At 34.5% G+C, this 21796-nt stretch overlaps 4 protein-coding genes across 6 annotated transcripts in view; 3 read left to right on the top strand and 1 right to left on the bottom strand.

Annotated features, from left to right (window-relative positions):
- Positions 1–3257: 3257 nt before the first annotated feature.
- LOC119636785 lies at positions 3258–17695 on the bottom strand. Of its 3 annotated transcripts, XR_005247180.1 has the most exons (3): positions 17511–17695; positions 13171–13593; positions 3258–3744 (listed from the first exon to the last, which is right to left on the bottom strand). XR_005247180.1 is itself a non-coding variant. In XM_038032392.1 (2 exons), the coding sequence occupies exons 1-2, from the start codon at positions 3871–3873 to the stop codon at positions 3391–3393; spliced, it is 417 nt and encodes a 138-aa protein (XP_037888320.1). In that variant the 5' UTR covers positions 3874–4759; the 3' UTR covers positions 3258–3390. The 3 variants fall into 3 exon arrangements, 1 of the variants encoding a protein (XP_037888320.1); XR_005247181.1 differs by lacking the exon at positions 13171–13593; XM_038032392.1 differs by lacking the exons at positions 13171–13593; positions 17511–17695 and adding an exon at positions 3811–4759.
- On the top strand, positions 10686–11841 carry LOC119636788. The gene is made up of 2 exons (XM_038032394.1): positions 10686–10792; positions 10866–11841. Exons 1-2 carry the CDS (start codon positions 10727–10729, stop codon positions 11193–11195), a joined length of 396 nt encoding a protein of 131 aa, XP_037888322.1. The 5' UTR covers positions 10686–10726; the 3' UTR covers positions 11196–11841.
- On the top strand, positions 14987–17292 carry LOC119636786. The gene is made up of 2 exons (XM_038032393.1): positions 14987–15104; positions 15206–17292. Exons 1-2 carry the CDS (start codon positions 15042–15044, stop codon positions 15548–15550), a joined length of 408 nt encoding a protein of 135 aa, XP_037888321.1. The 5' UTR covers positions 14987–15041; the 3' UTR covers positions 15551–17292.
- Positions 17696–18142: 447 nt separating the features above from the next.
- LOC119636594 (potential E3 ubiquitin-protein ligase ariadne-2) overlaps positions 18143–21796 on the top strand; it is a 4927-nt gene continuing 1273 nt past the window's right edge. The window contains exons 1-3 of the mRNA XM_038032051.1: positions 18143–18670; positions 19922–20535; positions 20919–21734. Coding sequence (XP_037887979.1) covers positions 18604–18670; positions 19922–20535; positions 20919–21734 — 1497 coding nt within the window. The 5' untranslated portion in view covers positions 18143–18603. The remainder of the gene's footprint in view (positions 18671–19921; positions 20536–20918; positions 21735–21796) is intronic.

Here is a 21796-nt window from a genome sequence, read left to right as displayed (position 1 = left end):
TCTTTAAAATACCAAGGTTTTTTAATTGGGCCCAAAACGTCCTGGGAAACCGTAATCGTTAAGATATACTTTATTTTATTTTTCTTGATTTAAAGACCAATGCGGAATTTAAATAACTTTAGCTTTTAGATAATGATATAATTTTCTTTTATTGAATAAAACGAGATTAAGTTATTTTGGATGACAGCGGATTAATTTAGAATATTTAGCAGGGACGCCATACGTGTTACCACGAGTGCGTGCAGTAATCAACAGAGCGAGAGAGAGAGAAAGCTTTATGAAAACGGAAAAACAAAAGAAGTCCGTCCTTCGCTTATTCTCCGATTGGTTTTGCCAGTTCGAAAGAGCTTTATATTAAAAGTAAAATAACTCTATTGTATTACTTTATACCCATCTAGCAAAGAAATCGTGGAACCTCCACGAACTTGTTATAGAGTCCAACTATCATTTGGTGTCCTATCGAAATTAAATTGAGTGTAACCATGACTACTACTGAGTAATCTATGATTCTATTTTTTATTTATACCTACAGTTCAGCTACATTAAAATAATAGGCGAATAGATAAGAGTTTTAAAAATAAATTTTAGACTAAACATTAGGAGTAAATTTTAAAGTAAATGTAAAGAAACAATAAAAATCAAATTTATAACACAAACGCTAAACAATAAAAAAAACAAGTGCATTTCTAGCGTTGCAAGAACATTGTAGCATTCTTGCTTAACTTCATTTTCCTACTTAATCTCTTATGCAAGTTTTGCATATTTTTGACAATAAAAAACTTACTCTAACTGTATAACCTAGATTAAGATAACCTACATTAATGTAACCTAACGAATAATTTACACTAATGTAACTCTCGTTATAGCTTAGCAACCTAAATTAGTTACTAAATTGAGAAGTAGCAATTACTCTAGCGTGAGCAAAATAAGTCAACCTAAGGACTAGTTAAGTTTACCTGTAAACAACTTTAAACAGAGGTAGCGTCAGTAATAAAAAGAAGTTTGGTGAAATCAACAAATAATTTTTGTAGGTCGCTATAGAAAACTTATAGCGAATATAGATTCAAGCTAGGAGTGATCCACTAAAACGATGTAAAGATACGAAAGCTTGGCAATCAAAAATAGTGAACATAATTAACTTAATTCGCGAATCATACGAAACATTGAAGCGTAGAAGTTAATTAAGTGTCGTAGACACGCATTGATATGCGAGAGACTTCATTTCCATAGTATTTAAAAAATCCGATATTGCGATGAAATTGTAGATATGTATGTTTTTTTAAAACACCCTGAGCGAACTGAAAGGCTCATAAGTATTTCGACACTGATTCAGTTTAATTTAATTTAGTTTCATGAAAATAAACTGCATAGAAGAACTGTTAGAAACTTTGAAGTTAATTGCTCTTGATAAAGTAGCGGATCAATAGCAATATTTATTAACTTAACTAAGAATGAAACACCTAGGATGAATGTAAGGTAAGGCGGCAAAAAGGCTAACGAATGCAGTGTCAAACTTCCTAGGACGAAAGCAGAGAATCGCTATTGAAACAACGTAATATCTATGAAAAGAAGACGGCACGACCGAAGCATATTCAACTATTGATCTTAGCAAGCTCATATTTTATTTTATTAGAACTTGCGATTGCTTGTACGACGAGTTTTACATTAACACCGTTGTTGTTACTTATGCGATATGTTGTTGCAAAAATAAGCCTGCTTTTCCTTGTGTGATCTAATTGCAACTGTAGGTCAATTTTATATTTACTCAACTGCGATATCTCTTATTTATGATTTTTGTAACAGATATAATAATAATTTTTTTTTTTATAAAAACACCAGTTTTATATAATCGCATGTGCAAAGTATTACATCAGAATGTTGTAGTCATTTATAAAAAGTATTTACGTCATAATTGATATCTTACAAAACTCTTTTGCATATTTATACAAATAAAACGTAACACATGGTAAAAGTAAATAAATGTAAATCGATGTAGAACACAATATGCGAACGCGAACGCGAACGCGAAAACAGGATTATTTATGTTTGTGAGAATACCACTTACGAAACATTATTTAAAAAAAACGCTTATAGAGACATGAAAAGAAACAAAAATACAAGATGTTAAAAAAAAAGGTGGACGAACATTCGAGATATGCGGGTTGCCAGAACGGCTATATGCGATCGAAGTATTTCTGAACTATGGAAGAAATTGAAGAAATCCAGATATAAAGAAATGACGAAATTTATTAGGAAAGCAATCGGATTGTATAATTTAATTTTTCAATTGAGTAAAATGCCAAAACTATTACAGAGTGAAAGATTAATTTTTCAAAATGGATTTCATTTCCGTGAATAGTGTTTCGCCTAACTAATGTTAACTTTACATTTGAAGTGTTGATCTAAATTCAACAATAGAAATCCAAATTAAATTCCAAACGACTTAAATGCAGTGAACTGAAATAGACTCCATGCAGAATTTCGTGTATCGACGCTTCTGATGATGAGAGAAAATAAGTCGGCGTAAGTGTAGGACTTTTTAAGCTCTCGCTTGTCTGCCTAAGTACCCTAACAGGTAAACAGAGCGACTCAGCATTTGCAGGTTCAAATCTCAAGTGCGATAGATTTTACAAGTGAAAGGATCATGCGATCGATTAACTGTAAGAAAGTCCACTTTGATGTACCTTTGTTAACTTGTTCTTATTATTATTCTGACCGTAGTTTTATCAAATGCTCAGTCACTAAAGCAATAATACTTATCGACTGAGCGCACATCCGCTAGGTTGCGGCTACGACGGGAACATTCTCTTAGTGATTGGCTCCTGTCAAAAAAAAAAAATATCACCTAAAGGCAGGCATGGGAAAAAACCAAGCGACACTACGCGACACCCTGGAAACTAAAAATGTGTCGAAGAAAAAAGAAGAAAGTAATGCTGCGATACGACCTAGAACAGTTGTCTGCATGTTATAAAGAATCATACCATGTTATAGAATACCAACAGAAAATCTGCGCAATTAAAGTCAGAAAGCGAGGTGGTTGACGGCAACTAAAAAGTCAGTCTTCTGTCCGTCGACCATTTTCTTTTCTTAAAAGTACTCTCTCAAGCACTAAAACAGAATACGATTGGACCTGTAGTACAGAGAAGGCCGAGAAGAATCTACATTCTCCCGATTCTTAAATGAGGTCAACGGGGATTTAAATCAAAGTGAATGAAAACTTCCCTTTTACAATTTTTCTATTAATCAAACGACTCAAGTTAATCGAAAATATGTTTACTTTATTTGTAATAAATTGTTTCTCATTAACTTGTGCATCGCAATACTTTTGCGATACCACAACATTCTTTTTTATCTATTTGACTTTCTGTCACATTTCATCAAAATGATTTATTAAAATTTTTCTATTGAAGAGTTGTTTGTTGGAAGTCTATAATTTTCAAAGCAAATATTCAATTTAAGAGCACCTTCGCAATTATTAGAAGCTCCGGCATGTTGGCAGTACCTTACCATATCTGCAACATTGTATATTTTCTCAAGTTCTGGTAGGAATCGTAATATCGCCTCTGGATTAAGTATGCCATTCGTTGTCAATCCGAAAGCTTCATTCTGACAATAAACGGCACATTTATGATTTGGAACAAGTTTCGTGAGATCTGAATCGGGTAAATTTCCAGCAAACCAATCTTGCATTGGAACGTTTTCTCGCTTTTGGCATTCAAACAATTTCGACAAAGTCCTATGTATCTGCAGAATAAAACGATAATTGCAAATGAGAATCTATTGAGCATCAAAATGATCCCTATTTCGTACTATTCTGAAAGCGGATGTGCTACCTATGATCATGAAAACCAAAAATACTATGAAAACTTTCATCGCTTTTTTTCTTTTTTTTTTTTCAATTTCTACTATTAAAAGCACTCGAATTATTTGACTGATACTAAAAGAAGAAAGGGATGATGGCTTCTATTTATGCATTATGGAGACTGAAACAATTTTAATTAATAGACATGACTATGCATTAATATTTAATCGACTTTTATACACTCTCCGTCAAGTGTTTATGCTCAAAGAAAACAATTTATAAGAAACTAGATTAAAAAATATTTCCTTCATTTCTGCCGCCATTAGCGAAACTCATCCCTTTCCTTACTAATATTTAATTTGAAGTACGTCATTGAAAGATCTAAGTAATGCTTCAGTGTCCGCTTTCTTCTTGGAAGACAGGAACATTTATTAGGCCGATCAGTGTAACTGCCTGTAAGAGCAGTATTTGGCGAAGTGTTTAGTCATACTCACGATGATCATGAAAGCGACTGCTTGGCGACCCAATGTGACTCTTTAAGCATCAAGACTTGATTAAGAATAGCTTGATATTTTCTATATAAACCCACAGTACGAAATTTCTCCTTCATTTTCATTCGTGTCCATTGTCCCTTTGTATAATCGACTTAACTTCATTTGCCTTGAGATATTTCTTATTACTGATCAGCTCAGTCCTTCTTTCACTTTAATCAAGTTTGATATGAAGTTTCATCTAACAATGTCTGAGTTTTCGAACTTCAGTGATTTCGAGAGTTATTCTTCTCGCAGTTTCCAAAGCTAAGAAAGCTCAAAAAGTCTAAATGTCGAACTTTACATCGTTTGCTAGACATAGGTTTTCTTTGGTTTTTTGAAGTCACTGATTTGTACCGCATAGTCAAGCAGACGGGTATGCGTTTATCAAAACCACATGGCCGAGATAATCTTTAGTGCGGTAGAGCATAATAATCGCATGAGCCACTGCCCGCCTCTCTCTCTCTCTCTCTCTCTTGCTCCTCCACTTCTTTCTCACCCTAATCGTGTTATACGGATCATAGCGGAACATCTTATGTCCGGAATGATTGATAATATAAAAAGAGAAAAATTATTCTGAACTTCGGTTGTTTGTGCCGGCTGAAGACCTCTTTAACCCTCCTGTAATTTCCGAATCCCATTCTTTCTTCGTTTTAAGCTGTAACCTCACACCCTTTTTAAGCACCTATGCACATCTTAATAATTAACTTCAAAAAACGCCTTATCCCGATGACTCCAAATACTCATTTTTTTCTACAGCAAAGAAATAAATTTAAAATTTGACAGCAGCTGTCATTGTGCCCAAACTTGTGCATAATGTTACATAATATCCAAATCAACTTGATACATAAGACGTTCGAGTGGAAGAAGAGCATAGCGTACATCTCAACTAATTAATAAAACTCAATCAAATTTATTAAAAGTACAACATAAGCTTTTACTTACAAGCATGTACATGGAAATGAAAATAACTGTAGGGCTACCGTGGTTTAGTTAATTTGAAGCAAAACCAATGCAATTTCTTAAGCAAAAAAGAAAACATTCAAAGCGTCATAATTAATTTAGTTGCAGTCGCAGCAAAGTCTCCTAACATTTCGTTGTGCATTTGTATTCGTGACAAATCAAGTCAAATAAAAGTACACTAAGCGCTAAACAAAGATAGCCCTAAGCCAGCTAAAAGCAAGCTTAAACACAAAAAAAGGTATCCCTACGTGCTAAAAATGTATCCTTAGGCCTAAGAAAAGTTTCGCTATGGCAAATAAAGCCTATGCCTAGCACAAGTTATATTTTTCACATTTCATAGCCTTGTAACTATCTGTGTCTGTATTATCATTTCTGAGTAGTAATAGATCTTGTATTGCCGAATACCATTCTAGCGTTTTGCTATTAAAAGGAGCGTGGAAGACTTCGGTTGAGTGGCCTGTAAACTAACTGTCAGAATATTGAAAAATGTTCACACCTAACATGTTCGAAGGTTGGTTGGTACTATCCAAAAAACATATGAATCTGCCAACAGTGTTGCCATATATACATGTTAGACGAGAGACTTATTGAGTGATATGAGACTTTGCCGTTTTTTACGAATACATGTACACTACGACTTACTTTTCTAATGCTGTTATTGTTGTTGTTTTGTTTGTCGCACTTACTTGTTGTACATAGGTGTAAATTTAAAAGTTTGAATTACTCTCTGAAACAGTCTAGCTTTTCTTCTATTATTCAAGCAAAATATTGCCTTATTTGATCTCGACTATCATCACATTTCTCCCTTTTATTTTAACAGATATCCGTAAAAAGAAGAAAATAAATTCTCAATCCTGATGAAACCGAAATCTGGAGACTAAAGCATTGAAATGGTATTATATATCCAACCGTACACCAATGATTACCACAGGTGACAAAAAAAAAAGCTCATAAGTCGACTGCATTCATTACATTTTTAGCTTGAGGCAAATGTACCTAATAATAATATGGAGATCGATCCTTACATGTGAGCACAGTAACGGGGATCAAGTTTCATTTTGTGGAAATATAATCGTTTTCCAGAGCAGAATAATATTTGAATTTAACCACTTGCATAGAGCTTCCAAATTGATTTTTCAATAATAGTGATAGGCCGAGTTCCCTCGCAAAACGATGCTCAGCAGCCAGACGGCGGGTATCAAGAGAAAGGAAAAACGCAGTTTTGAAAATTTGCTATTAAAAAAACATGTATAAACCAAAAGATCGCACATTGATCAGTAGGCTACAAGGAAATAAGTAAGAACATTATAGTCGGGCAAGGCCGACTCTTAGATACCCTATACCCTACCCACTTCGCCTGGCACAGTTAATCACTCGTTTTGGTAATAATACAGTATTTGGGAAATAACTAAGAACACTACAGTCGGACAAAGTCGACCTTGCCATGCCCTACCCCCTACGCACTTCGCCTGGTACAGATAATCATACGTGTTGGTAATGATACACGAAAGGGTACCCATTACTTTTAAGCGAAGACACCCTTTCTATAAAAGCCCGCATATTGGATGATGGCCGGAATATTAAATGACGCGATCCTAAATTTGCAAACTTACTTCATTTACCAAAAAATGTTTCTTCTTAAATTGATAACATGGACCAATTTTCATCATAAAATATTAAAAACTAAACCTATTTCTGAAAGTTTTACTATTCATGAGAAATCTAATATGAAATGCGGTCCAAGATTTATAAGAAATTACTATAACGAACAAATTTTCATCACAAAACATTAACAATTAGGCCTTTTTGACATATAAAGGTGGACTTTTCTTGAGGATTCTTATATGCGATGGTATCCAAATACTGTAAGGTTGACTTCTTGGATTCTTGAAGTATTAAAAATTATGTCTTTTTACCATAAACATTCAGTTTTCAAATTTTCGGATGTAATCCAAAGCATTGCCCCAGTGAACGTAACGTTCAGCGGGAAATTGTGAAAATAGCACTTTTTTCCTTCTTTCAAACTAAGGCTGTATATGAAGAGTGGACCGATCCGAATAGTTTTAAATAGCGTATAGTTTTTAATAGCGCACGCCAGTATAATAAATTTCGCAAAACATCTCAAAAGTTGCGACCTTGAGCACAAAAATAGATGGACAAACATTAAATGGACAGGCGGACGGACAAGCCAGGATTAAATACATTTTCTTGAATCGACCTGTATAATAAAGAAAGACGTCTATCTCAACCACTTGTGGTTGTTACAAACGTCAACATGAACCCTTCTACCACAAGTAGCGCAGGCTATAAAGAGAACAAGCGGTCGCAAAGTATTTATCAAATCTGGATAAACGTATAAAACGTTAATTGCGCAAAAGCTAATAAAATTACCTCACATTTATGAATATTTCTCAACTGTTGAGCGAAAAAGAGAAAATGAGATGATGGGAAGCTACAAGATTTAAGGTGTTTTCCTTATATGAAATGGTCGGCCGAAGATTGGTATTCAATCATCTAAGATCTAAGAAAAAATGAATTTATTTTCCCCAATCTAAAGGTAAGAAGCAACTTACACTTGTAGAAGATAGAGGAATTAATTCGTTAGTAGGTGATGCGTTCATCCATTCGTGTATCTCATTGACGGCAATTAATAATTTTGCCCTAATTACCGACCACCTTTTGAAAGTGTTCGTTTCATCTCCCGTTTCTTATCAAAATTTTTAATTTATTTTCTTGGGGCTTGTATTGTTTTCACCTACAAAGATTTAATTTTATTGCATCCCGGCAAAGATCGGAAGCTCTTATGCTTTTGCATCTTTCCTTTTACACAATTCTTTGTATTTTCTTTGATTTCGGACAATCTCTTCATCAAGTATCCCGCCCGTTCTAAAGCCAAATTCTTTAGATTGACAATACATGGCACATTTTTGACGTCTATTAACGCCCGCGAGATCCTTAGTTCGCTGATTTCTAAAGAAAGCATCTTCTACCTAAACGCTTTTGGCATTCAAACTATTTTCTGAAATGTAGCGAAACCCTACATAATAATAATCACGGAACATATAAAAGTAAACATCATTGACAATTCAAGCGAATTCTATTGCAATTTACTATAAAAGGCCTCAGTACTGGTTATGATCATCAAAATCGTTGCTGCAATAATTAAAAGTTTCATACTTTGTTTTTTTAATAAAATTTTTGTTTTTGTTTTGCTTTTTGTCGACATGACTAATAATTTAAAGGACAAAAAGGTCTGTAATGAAGTGTGACCTGAGAATTTTTAAATGCCAGAGTTGACGGACTATTCTTGTTGTGTTTTTATAAATTATTAATAGTTATTACGATGTTATCAACAAATTTTCCCATGTGTAGCAACATGACGACTTCTACGTATTCCCAGTTATGCGATTTGTGCGAAAAGTATCCGAATTTAAAGACTTTCGTTGGAAAGTGAACAAATTAAGAACATATAGCAAGTATTTTCCATCGATCGAAATTGAAAGTTAGAGAAACCATAGCTGGTCAATGAAGTGAGAACAGGTACAAACAGAATAGGGATCATGTCTCATACCACACCGTTCCTTTTGATATAGTTATTCATGTACCGACTTTTAAAATAAAGCTTTATATGGCAGGTGGTCAAAAAAATGGTACGATCCGAACCGTTTTCAATAGCCTCCGTTCTTGGTCCAAAAAACGTCGGTGTACCAAATCTCATTAAAACATCTCGAAAATTGCTATCTATAGGTTGAACGCAAGAAAGCAAGACGGACAGACAAGCTTACAATCACTTTCCGAATTGATCGATATAATTAAAGGTACGTCTATCTCAAGTCCATCCGGCTATTGTATACATCTGCACAAACTTAATATACCCTTGTACCAGAAGCGATGTCAGGTGCATTAAATAAACCAATATAAATCAATATATGCACATGTGTGTATATATACAATCAGTTAGGATGAACTCGCTTTTAATCTGAAATTTTATAAATTGCTTATTCTTAACTTTTTTGTTGCTGTTGTTGTTGCTGCTTTAATATAATCACAATTTAAGCCTTAAAATCGAAGTTTTATTTAATTCAACTGACCTCATGTTGTAGCGGGATTTACGAATATAAAAAGAAAAATTAATTCCAATGAAACTGCAATTGGGTACAGATTTTCAACGCTCCCCCACCCCTCCTCTCCTCTTATAATCAATTAACCAGAAGTAAAGCCAAACATGTGTTCGATTAGGGATTCTACTCATAATGGCTTTCATTATAACTACACTTGCAATTAAAGTAATTTGTGCTTGCAAGTATTTTGATCAACGGTATCTATTGGTGCAAATGATAAATTAATAAATGATAAAGTAATGCGAAGTATGAATGCACACCACCTTTAAATTCCATGATTTTTACCGCTCTCTACATGAAATAAGTGCTACTGAGTATTATCGACTATATACAGACGCTAATCGTAGAACGCTCAAAACTGTGTTTTCGACATTCATATCTGTTCATCATCCATCAAATGCTTTGATGTTGCTCCCTAATATTCCAATTGTCGGATTTGCTTTCACCAGCGATGGGAAAAATCCAAAAGACTGGAAAATGTCTACCGTACGAATTGACTGAAAATACTTGCTAAGCAACAAAGAAGAATTTCCCCTGCCTACTACTGTGGCAATCCCAAGCGCAAAAAGTCATGGATTAGTCCAGGAGAGCCATCGGCGACGACAACGAAGCGGAATTTCGGTGGCGATAAAAATTTTGCTGTGCGTAGGTTGGGATCAGCTGAGTGTAGGGTATTACGAACTGCTAAAACCGAATGAAATTCTTATTACAGATGTCTACCGATGTCAATTGAACAAGTTGAACGATAGACGGTAGTAAAAAATATCACCAATAACGGTTAACAGACGCAAAGTCATGCTCTTGCATGACAATGCTCGGCGGCACATTGTCGCAGTTCTGCATTGTCGCGTTCCTTGCAACCTATCTCATATTCTTTTTTCGACCGATAAAATTGCATTCGTTTTGCTTCAACACCTTAACACTCTATTACAATTACTCGACGTAACAACGGCGTAGGTCATAATTTAGCATTGAGTCTTTTTAAGCCGAAACACTCGAACGCTTTCTTGGATGGATACTAACTACGTTCTCAAGTTTTCAAGTCTGCTTGCAGCTAGCTAATGACAAGCGCCGTTCGTGTAACGGGAAGAATCGTCATTTTAAAGTGTGCGAAAACCATCTTAATTCATTGAAAGGGTTGTTAAGCGAAATTGAAGCGTATCCCAATTAAAAGTAATAAACCTTAACATTAAAAATTGCCAGATGAATGATACTTGGATGTATAAACGTATATATAAGGGATACGGTGTTGCGCGATTCTTCAGTTTTTGCTTGAGAAAACAAAAAAAAATTATTAAGTCATTGAAGCCATGAAACTTTGTATCATAGTACTCATAGTTTTGGTGACCGTCAATTCCGCTTTGGCCGCCACTGGGGTGAATATTAAGCCAAAATATTCATAGTGTGTGCTTAATCAATAACTCTTATCGACTTTCTATTTCACTGCAGATTTTTGCAGCCGTAAGGGATATGCTGGAATGCCATGAACAGTTACGCATCAAAGAAGAGGACTTGATATTTATTGACGATTTATCGCAAATTCAACCGGTCTCATCGTACAGACCCGGCCAGAGATGCTCCATATATTGTCAGTCCGAAGCATTTGGATTAACAAAACAAGGTCGACCGATGGAGGAATTCTGGCGTAATTACGCAAAAATTGCAAATAGATATGATTTGGATGAAGTATTCCGAAATTGCGAGTATCTTGCAGCCAATACCTGTGAGGCCCCTGTCTTATTGGGAATTTGCGCGCAACGTTTTCCACGAAACTTATAAATTAAATTAAAACAAAATTAATTTTACATTATGGAACTGTGTAAATTCGAAAACCAATATATGTTTGTGAGAAAATGAAATTTTTCAGTTGACATTTAATTGCGGACTTATTATGGGGGAGACGAAGCTCGAAAATCGAAGCTTCATTTTGACACTCTCCAAAGCAATACAATTGATTACCGATCGGGTTCAAAAAGTTCAGTACGTGATGCTTTGCGAAGGGTTCAATATCAAAAACGAATATTACTTTCCATACTTTTCAACTATCCGCAAGAGCAGCCGAGTAGATAAGAATCGCCACTGCGAGATCAGTGTTCGCTGATTTAAATCTCAGAGCGGCAGAGTTCACTTTGCTGGGAGCTATAGTGAGTGGTCGTGGCAGTGAACACCCACTAGGCTGCGGCCATCATATCTCCCTCTCTCCTTCCCTGTTTTCACTACCTTCCGACCGTCCGAAAATGAGGATTCAAAAAGCGAAACTTACAAGGTAATCAATCGTAAGATTCAAACAATATATGGAAGAAAAGAAGAACTCGAATCATATTTGAATGAAAAGATCGGACAGTACGTAAATGAAGATAACAGTGTGTAATGTCACGAATCGTATACAGTAGAGATACATCAGGTGATCTATGTTGTCTTGTTATAAGTATGTAATACAGTTTGGTTTGTGTAGATGTATCGTTAATGAAATACAAAAATTAATCTAAAGAGCAGAAAACTTAAATGCCTCTCGGCTAACAAAACACCAAAGAATATATCGCGTCTGAACAGGAGAGAGTTAATGATAACCTAAATATATTTTATTTGTACTTTATTACATAACCGATTATGCGCTGTTCTCTGCGGACAATTTAGAACGATTTGGACACTAAATCCCATTTATTCTTCGTATACATTATGTTTACTTAAACAGTCGTTTTATAGGGAAAAAAAGAAAAAATAACTTCTTGTTGCTGACTTGGCAAGGAAGTAGCCTTTGGCAGAAAATTGTAGGGGCATGGAACGAAACTAAACCTAAAAATAACACCTTTATGTTTTATGTAGTGATGGTTATCTTCTATCTAGTTGAAAAGTTCATAGAATAACATATATATACAACCGTATAACAGAACAATGTTATAGAACCTGCTTTCATTCCTTCACCGGCCAAGTTGCAAACAGTAACTTAACAGTAAACGTGTTAGCTTGATATACTAAAATAGAAAATTTGGAAAACCGTTCATAAATTAAATTGCTTTCAAGTGGAAGAGGGAAAGGTGAAGGTGAAGACAGGTAGTAATCTGAAGTACACTGGAGAGTTAGTTCGTCTCAAAAATAATTATATTTTCAGATGATTAAACTTGAAGACCGTGTTCATATAAGTTCGAACAATGGCTGGCTTTTTGGACGTGGAATAGACGCAACGACTGAAAAAATGATCAGGTCCTTCGCTAAGCTTATCCCTAAAAGACGTTATTTCGCCGTTATTTTTTGCTGATATACGGAAGTTGTTCGTTGAACATAAATAGCTATACAAGTTTTCTCTCGAAAAACTGCAAACGTCTTATGACTACGACCCATTTTTTTCTTCAGAGAATGCCCCACGAGAAAAGAGAGAGAGAGAGAGATAGAGAGATGAAGGCCGCAATATAGTGATAAAAAAATTTACACCAAAAAAACTTACACCAAACAAACTTACACCAAAAAAACCTACACCAAGAAAACTTACACCAAACAAACCTACACCAGTGCAGTGGATGAATTTTGTGCATATTTTTGGAAGTCGCGATGAATTTTTGTATTTCCAAGGCATAAAATTTTAGTGTACAGGAAATGAGGGCAGTATGCATTCATGAATTATCCATTACCATTACTAATTCAATGTTGTCACCAATGGGTAACGGCACATGTTGTAAATACTAAAATTAAATAGACATATGTATGTATGTATGTATATTGTGAAAAGTGATATAGAATGAACTAAGAAACTTACATTTTTGGAGCAAATATCATTGAAGTCAACTGGTTCCCGCCGAATCAACAATTTGGTGATGGTTTTATTAAAATTTTTTTACGTCTTCAGCTCCAGTGTGATCTAATCACTATACTGGGCCAGTATTCATCGTTAAATTCCCTACATCACCCTATAGTTATTCATATGACTGTTTGGAACGAGGTCTCTTAAGGAAAGTGATCGAAAAAGATTTGAACCATTTTTAATAACGTTCGTTCTTCGGCCAAAGCCGATCTGTCCGGTTTAACCCAAGAAAACTAGGCGGACATACAAGCTAAGATTGCTTCAGAATCACTTTATGTTTTCGTTTTATGAAAAGAGGATAGATCCCATGTCCTGCTGGGTGTTCCTTACATTCACCAAAATTTAATATACCTTTGCACCAGGATGTAGAATGTAGGTCTAAAATTAAAAATAGATGAAATGGTTTGGCTTTGGTTCAGTGGATAAGTGATATCTTTTCTCTTTCCAAGTTTTGATGTCAAGACCTTGTCTAGGTCTTTCATATTGAGCTTGGATTTTTTCTTATTAAAACTCCCATAGCTAAACATAAATTAATTAGCATAAATAAATGTATATTTTTTTGTTAACATAAATAAAGTGAGGAGTGCCATGAAATTGTTTCAATGACTGATTGATATCCGATAATAATCAGCTAAAGCGAAGAAATCGTTATAGCATCTTTAGAATCGAAAGACCAGGAGCCGTTGAATGGTTCTCAATGTCGTGTAAACAACAACAAGCAACTGTTGATTATTGGAAATTTTTATAATTTAATCTGTGGTAAGATGAGCAAGAATTTTTCGCTTTCGAATTTGTACTGTGGACGTGAGCTTGACACTTTGACCGATCTCGCCGATTTTCAAGGCCAACCTGTCTGCAAGAATTTGCAAAGTTGTCGTTCCATTTGAAACCGATACTTTAATTTTGCCAGGCCCTGCCAAAATAAATGAACAATGCATACATTGCATGGAAGCTCTCCAGAGCATTCCTTCTCGTTAGATTATTTACTGAAATGGAAAAAAGACCTTAAATCAATTAGAGTGCAAACTTCATCCGACATTGGGCATATGTCCTTTCTTTCTTCAGTTAATGTGACCGTGTTGGGAAGAATTAGCCTTTCCCCGTTCTTTTTACCTTTCCAATCTATTAGCAACAGTTTTATCAATTATTCTACGGTCTCTTAAGCGTTCAACGTGCCATGGATCATTAACAAATATTAACTGTAACGAACTTTCTTCCAATTGAGACTGCAACTAAACTACAAAAATTGAATCATTTAAGATTTGTTCCGGAAGATTTTTCTCAGTTTTTTATAAAATTGCATTGGTTCTGCTTAAAAATTTTCCGGCCATATGGCACTTCATTGTATACTATATACATATATATATATATATATGTATGTATAGCATGACATGGAAGTGTTAAGTTCGGTCAAGGTCAAGCTCGGTTTACTTTAAAATTGGCTAAAGCTGTCAATGTCAAGCTTAACGTAATGACATCTAAGAAAGTCATTCTGCCTGGATATCCGATAATGGATCGTATATATTGCATAAACATTTATCAATTCCAATGGATTGTATTTAACCAAGTGTCATTGTTCTCTTTTAAATGTCTATGTTCCCTGTTTCAAGTTTACTCTGCTTGAATATTGAATTGTATTGAAAGCCAATCTAATTAATAAAAAATTTTGTTAAAAAAAAAAAAAAAAACAAAACTGTGAAGCGTATCGTCATAAACAAATAATTAACCTTAACATACTATAAAAGTAAAAAAAACTATATATAAGAATCGTTAGATCTTTGTTCAAGAAACTGTTGGATCTCGTTCTCGAAAGAAATCAATTAACCATGAAACTCTTCACAATATTAACAATTTTGGCAGTAACTGCAAACATCGCTTCCGCTTTAAGAGTGAATACTTAAAAAAAAAAAAAAATAAATAAATAAATATTGTTTTTTTTTTTTTTTTTAGTTTTGCCTAATAACCTTTTTAATTTTCTGCTTTCCCGCAGGCATTTGCAGTGATAAAGAATATGTTGGACTGCCATGAACGCTTGGGAATCAATGAGGAGGACTTAATGGTTGTTCAAGATTTGTCTGAAATCAAAGGCGCTTCGGAATACACGCCCGGTCAACAATGCTCCATATATTGTCAATCTGAAGCTTACGGATTTACGCGACGCGGTCAATTAAAAAAATGGTTTATGCGTAAACAGCCTAGAATTGCGAAAAAATACAATTTGGAAAAGATATTTCAAAATTGCAAACGATATGCAACAGACACATGTGATGGACCTATCCATTTGGCACAATGCGCTCAGCAGTACCCCCTGCATGCAGGAGAGCATAACCTATAAATTGATGTAAATTTTTGAAATAAATACAAAAAAGGCTTGAGCTGGTTTTTCAAAAAATTTCGAAACGTTTATCATGGAGCTATCGGCAAGAAGTCAAACAATTTTTTTTTTTTTTTTTTTTTTTTTTTGGTGCGCAGATCACCACTCAAGTCAATTAGTCAGTCAATTTTTCTACGTTAGTTGCATCCGAAGATAAATTAACGAAACACACACACTCAACTTATTAAACGATTTTAAAATCCGCCTGAGTAGCCTGAGTAAGTAAAGGATTCCGACTGACGACTTAATGATCGTGGATTCAAATCTCTCTTTATAATCAAAAATACTCTTCAATGTTTTGAATAATTTATCACATAACATGTAGGAGAGTTACATTCACCCCCATTAAAATCATTGCGGCACCAAACTTTTATTTACTGCCACGAAAAGGTGATAAAGAGAAAAAATTTATCTTTCACTTTTACTCCACTAAGTGCTATTGCGAAGAAAAACTAATCTGCCACGTCGTGACGTCCACCATAATTAATTTGGAATTAACACTCTCCAAGTGCTTCTATCAATATCATCGGCGTTATTAAGGAAAAATTGACCCACCAGATCGTTGTGTCCATCATATTTCATCATGTTCTATTTTGAACATTCCGTTGTGTCTGCCTTACGATAATTAAGCACAAAAGTGAAAAAAAAGAAAATTGAATCAATTAACTTCGTGTGGGCATGGCATTTCTCCCATTATTGTACATAGATAGTAGTGGGTTACATAGAGTAAATGTTGAAAATTTTAGCCTTCTATCTTTTATAATTTGTGAGTAATGAGAACAGACCGCACAAATTTTTGTTTGTAGCTGCGCGCTTTTGCTCTGACTAGGTTCGCCTATTGTCAATGCCAACTTGCGCGCAAAGAATTCTAGTGTTTCTACCAAATTTAAAGTCGATGTCTTCATCTTCTGAGTCTAGACGAGTCCAAACAACACACGTCACACAGACACACAGAAGGATCGACATGGTTTATTCAATTGAGAATTCCATGCTGCTCAAGACTATATACACTCTATATGGTCTCTGAAGCTTCCTTTTGACTGTTGCCAACATTATGACAAAGTGAGTGTAGCCCCTATCTCATATCCCTATACTTTTCAGTGGTCGGATTAATTGTCATTATAAAGTATTATTATTAATTGATTAGCTAAATCAAACTGAACCAAATACTCATAAGTACGGTCGGCAACAGATTTTCATGAGAGCTTGACGCTGCGCAACTAAACACTGATCAGAACATGGTTTTGAACTGGTTGCGTAAGACTAAACACGAAGAAAATTTTGACATTTGAATATCATAAGAATTAGCAGCGGAAAGTTTAATGGACTTTTTCATAGCCGTTGCTGTTGCAAAACCAAGTCCAGTCCTTTTGAAAATACCGATATCGGGCGATGAAAAAAGGATCGCCTCTCCGATAATGCTGTGAACGGTATGGATCACTATGTAGCAAAGGCCAAATTAATGTGATTATGGAATGTGGGATCGTAAATGATGAGGTGTTCGAACCTAGCTTGAGGATTGACTTCACTTTCTACTCTTAATAATAGAGAGTAATTGACGTGACACTAGCATTCTCAATGACTCGACAAAAAAAATTGAAATTTTATTGGGATGTCTTAATGCAATGCCGCGGAACAACACGCACTATTTAACAAATATTTGTTTTGCTTTCCGCAGAACTCTCTTAACGATGCAAAGCAAACTCCAAAAGGAACCTATATATACTTATTTATGTTTACTAAAATTAAGTCAAAATAAAAACAAAACATTTTGGAATTTCGATGAAAAAGCTCCACAAACTTTCTTCTTTATATATTTATTATATCTATACATTTTATATCATTCAACTTCATAACTAAAATATATACATTGTCAGCAACGGATAATAAAATAGGTGTAAAGTAAATTGATTTAGCTTACTATCGAGTTTATGCTCAACAATCCTTTAAATGGATATTTCGCCACTTCTCACAGTTGGAATAAAGTCTTTAAAACAATTCGTTTAAATAAAGTTCTCTTTGAAAATTTCAAGTACTCTTTGCACCTTTTACACTTTATACACATATCTTGTAAACATAACATTGAAGAATTTTCCATATATTTTCAAACGCAAAATATTAAAAGCGAGGATTAATTTAACTAAACGAAAGCATTTTAAAAAACTTGAATCAATTATATTGAAATTTAACTTCTTATTTGCACTTGCTGCGGTCTATATGCAAACTATTGAAACTTTTTATAGCAGGAAAACACAAAAGATTTGGCAGCATTTTTGCTCATACACTTGATTTTTGCTGTCATTTACGCGTACATGTTACTGTTAAGAACAAGAACATAATTCATAATCGTTGTGTTTTGTCATCATTAATAATTACGACGCCTTCCAATAAAGAAATTAAAATAAGAGAAATTAATTTTTTAATAATAATAGTACATTTAAAGAAACTAATATAGAAGTGTTATCCATCAGTTCACAAAATTGTGTGCAATTATTATAAATTGAAAATAAACTAGAAAAATCAATTGATTATGAAATAGCAAAAAAACAAAACTAAACAATTCCTAGTAAACGCAAAAACAAAAGTATAGATTGCTCCTGCTGCACAAATATAAAAATTAAGAAATAAGAATTTCAACCCCCATCCGGGTTAAAAATAAAAACAAGTTTCAGTGGTTTAGCAAGTTCAAGACTACGCCCCCGCCTAGACTGTGTTTTCGCTACCACCCCATAGCAATCAACTAGGCACAAGCAGTTAATTGTCTGGTTTTTGTATTTTACTTATTTAATGTTCGGAAAGCTCATCATTGTTTTCACTTTATATCCTTAAATAAATTCGATTAAACCGAAAAGTTCAACTGTTTACTCAGTGGTGTTTGTGTGTAAGCTTCCATTGTGTTATACTCGTGATCATTAATTCTTCGCAAAGTAAGGACGAATTTTTTGATCTTCGGACTGACCGCATTTACTCCCACGCAGAGTTTAAGCTTACATAACTAAGATATAGCATCGAACATGTCAGCCGATTCAGATATGGAATATTCGGATAACGATTGCGAGTATGATGATTACTATAATTCAGGTAAATATACAAAACAGTTGTTCTCATTTACTTATGCTTTCATTTCAAAACACTCTACGATTACCATGAAGTTTAAAAAGAAAACAGAATGTTACGACACCTTTATGGCCGACAATTTCTGGATTGCTTTAGCTATTTATTGGTGTTATAAAAACACATTCGAACGACTGTTTGGAATGAATCAATTGCTTCGTTGCCGTATCTTTTCGCGGTCAACGTAGAAGCGAAGTGGAAGACTATCCCAAGCCAAAACGGCCAAAAAGGACCAATAATATTGTTACTTGGATACAAATACTCGGGTGACGGTGGCTAATGAAGTCTTGTCTGATGGCTTTCTTTTTCCTTTCCACCGAGGAAAAGTGATCTTGTCAGTGTATATACCCTAAAGCTCAGCATAAGATAAAATGCCTGATTCCGAGTTCGTTCAGACAAGTCTCTTCCTGCCTTGGAATTTCTTAACAAACACAAAAACGCATTATGTTATACAAACATTACGACTTTTCTTCAAAGGGACGATCTTGCAAAATGTAATCAATCGTAAATCAGTTCCAAATTGCTAAGCAAAGTCAGTTGCAAGCCTTTTAGCACTTTATCATATATTCTACATTTCAAAAATGTTTGCTCTTTCAAAATAACAATAACAACAATTATCTATTTACATATACGACTTTGTTCATTATCACAACAAAATATATGCGAAGGTTTTTACGTTTGAAAAAAAAAAACAATTATAACAAACACGAAAATAGTAACAAAGGTAATTAATATTTGACAGCAACAAAAGCTTAGTGATTAAAAAAAAAACAAATGAAAGTTAAATTTATCGATTTTTATCGATTTAACGCATGGGGTAGGAAATGTAAACAAAGAAAACAAAAATTTAACAACAATAACAATAAGAGTTAGTCCTCAAAATAATAAACAAGACTACTGTAAGAAGAAATGGTAAAATGAAAAGTCAAGGCAGGGGTACGATGTTATTGAAAACCCCCGAAAGGCAAACGTGACTAAGAGTCATTATCAAGGTTTAGATTAAAATGGCAATGAGAATGAGAAAAACAGAGCAAATAAAACCAAAGCAAGAAAAATATAGAAAAAATACTTAGTTCAAAAGTCAACAAAAGCGAAAGAAAGAGGGGGAAATAGAGATTAGAAAATCTAAAGAAAGATTTTAAAGGTTAATGTCTGTTCTAATAATAACCAAAAATCTGTTTTTACATTCTTCTTCGTGTGTTTCTTATATTTCCCAAGGTGAAGACTGCGATGTTGAACGATTAGATCCGAAAAAAGCAGATCCGGAATATTTTGAATATGAGTGCTTAACGGTTGAAGAAGTGGAAAAATTGCTTAACGAATCTGTTGAAAAGCTAAATACCATACTTCAGATAACACCTTCACTCGCCAAAGTTCTTTTACTCGAACATCAATGGATGAATCATGTGGTTGTGGACAAATATCGTCAAAATGCTAATGCTTTACTAATTGAGGCACGAATAAAATCGCCTAATCCTGCTAATAGTAATCTAGCAACAATATCCACGTCGACAAATACAAACGCTGATGTACCGTCAACAAGCGCCGCTGCTATTGCTCAAGTCTCCTTAAGTGTTTATAGTAAAAATTCTTCGTGCAATAATGGCCACAGTAGCAGTAATAACTATAATAATAATAATAATAATAACAATAGTCGGTTACATGGGTTAAGCGGGTCAAATAGTTGCAGTACCATTTCTCATCAATATCGCAGTCAAATGTGTCCCGTGTGTGCTACTGTTCATTTAGGCGATAAATTCTATAGCCTTTCATGTGGTCATGTATTCTGCAAGGATTGTTGGTCGATGTATTTCGAAACGCAAATTTTTCAGGTAAGTTCATCAAGAAATTTGAAATATTTGTCATAATATTGCCTCGGTTGTGTTAGCTTTTCCTTCTTGAAATCTAGCAAAATAACCAATTCATTTTCCTCTCTGTTGATGGCGACGAGGTTTTTCTGAGTTCAAAAATCATCATCATGTGTGTTTCTCCGAGTTTAGATCGACTTAGACCTTGAATCGCTTTTTAAAAAGTTTATAACTTTATCTGTTTGATAACAACTCAATGGTCGTGGGTTCAAATCTGAAGTGCGATAAAGTTTTCATTAAACCGATAGCCTTATATGCTGGTCTCAAAACTTATTTCTCTGGCTAAACTAATTATAATAATGATATGATAACAATTTAAAATTTATTAACATCTCTTTGCTTTATAGGGCATCTCCACACAAATCGGTTGTATGGCGGCAATGTGCAATGTTCGTGTCCCGGAGGATTTAGTTTTAACACTAGTAACAAGACCCGTTATGCGAGAAAAATATCAACAATTTGCTTTTAAAGATTATGTGAAATCTCATCCGGAATTGCGTTTCTGTCCAGGGCCAAATTGTCAGATTATCGTGCGTTCACGGGAAATCGCTCCTAAAAGAGTGATATGCAAAGTGTGCAATACATCCTTTTGTTTCAAGTGTGGTATGGATTATCATGCTCCTACCGACTGCCAGATCATAAAAAATTGGCTAACCAAATGTGCGGATGACAGCGAGACGGCTAATTACATTAGCGCCAATACCAAAGATTGTCCCAAATGTCATATATGCATTGAAAAGAATGGCGGCTGCAATCATATGCAATGCTTTAATTGCAAATATGATTTTTGCTGGATGTGTTTAGGTGATTGGAAAATGCACGGATCCGAATATTATGAATGTTCACGTTATAAAGATAATCCCAATATAGCCAATGAATCGGTGCACGTTCAAGCAAGGGAAGCGCTTAAGAAATACTTGCATTATTACGAAAGATGGGAAAATCATTCGAAATCTTTACAGTTGGAACAACAAACATTGGACCGTTTACGGCAACGTATCAATGATAAAGTAATGAAAGGTCGTGGCACTTGGATTGATTGGCAATATTTATTCAATGCGGCAGCTTTATTAGCCAAATGCCGTTACACTTTGCAATATACGTATCCCTACGCCTATTCGATGGAAAGCGGTTCACGAAAAGATCTATTTGAGTATCAACAGGTGAGAGGAGATAAATAGAAATTTAAAAAAAAAAAAAAAAAAAAAAAAAAAAAAAAAAAAAA

The sequence above is a fragment of the Glossina fuscipes genome, unplaced genomic scaffold (assembly GCF_014805625.2).
Source record: "Glossina fuscipes isolate IAEA_lab_2018 unplaced genomic scaffold, Yale_Gfus_2 28, whole genome shotgun sequence".
NCBI lineage: Eukaryota > Metazoa > Arthropoda > Insecta > Diptera > Glossinidae > Glossina > Glossina fuscipes.
This window is presented reverse-complemented; position numbering and strand designations above follow the sequence as displayed.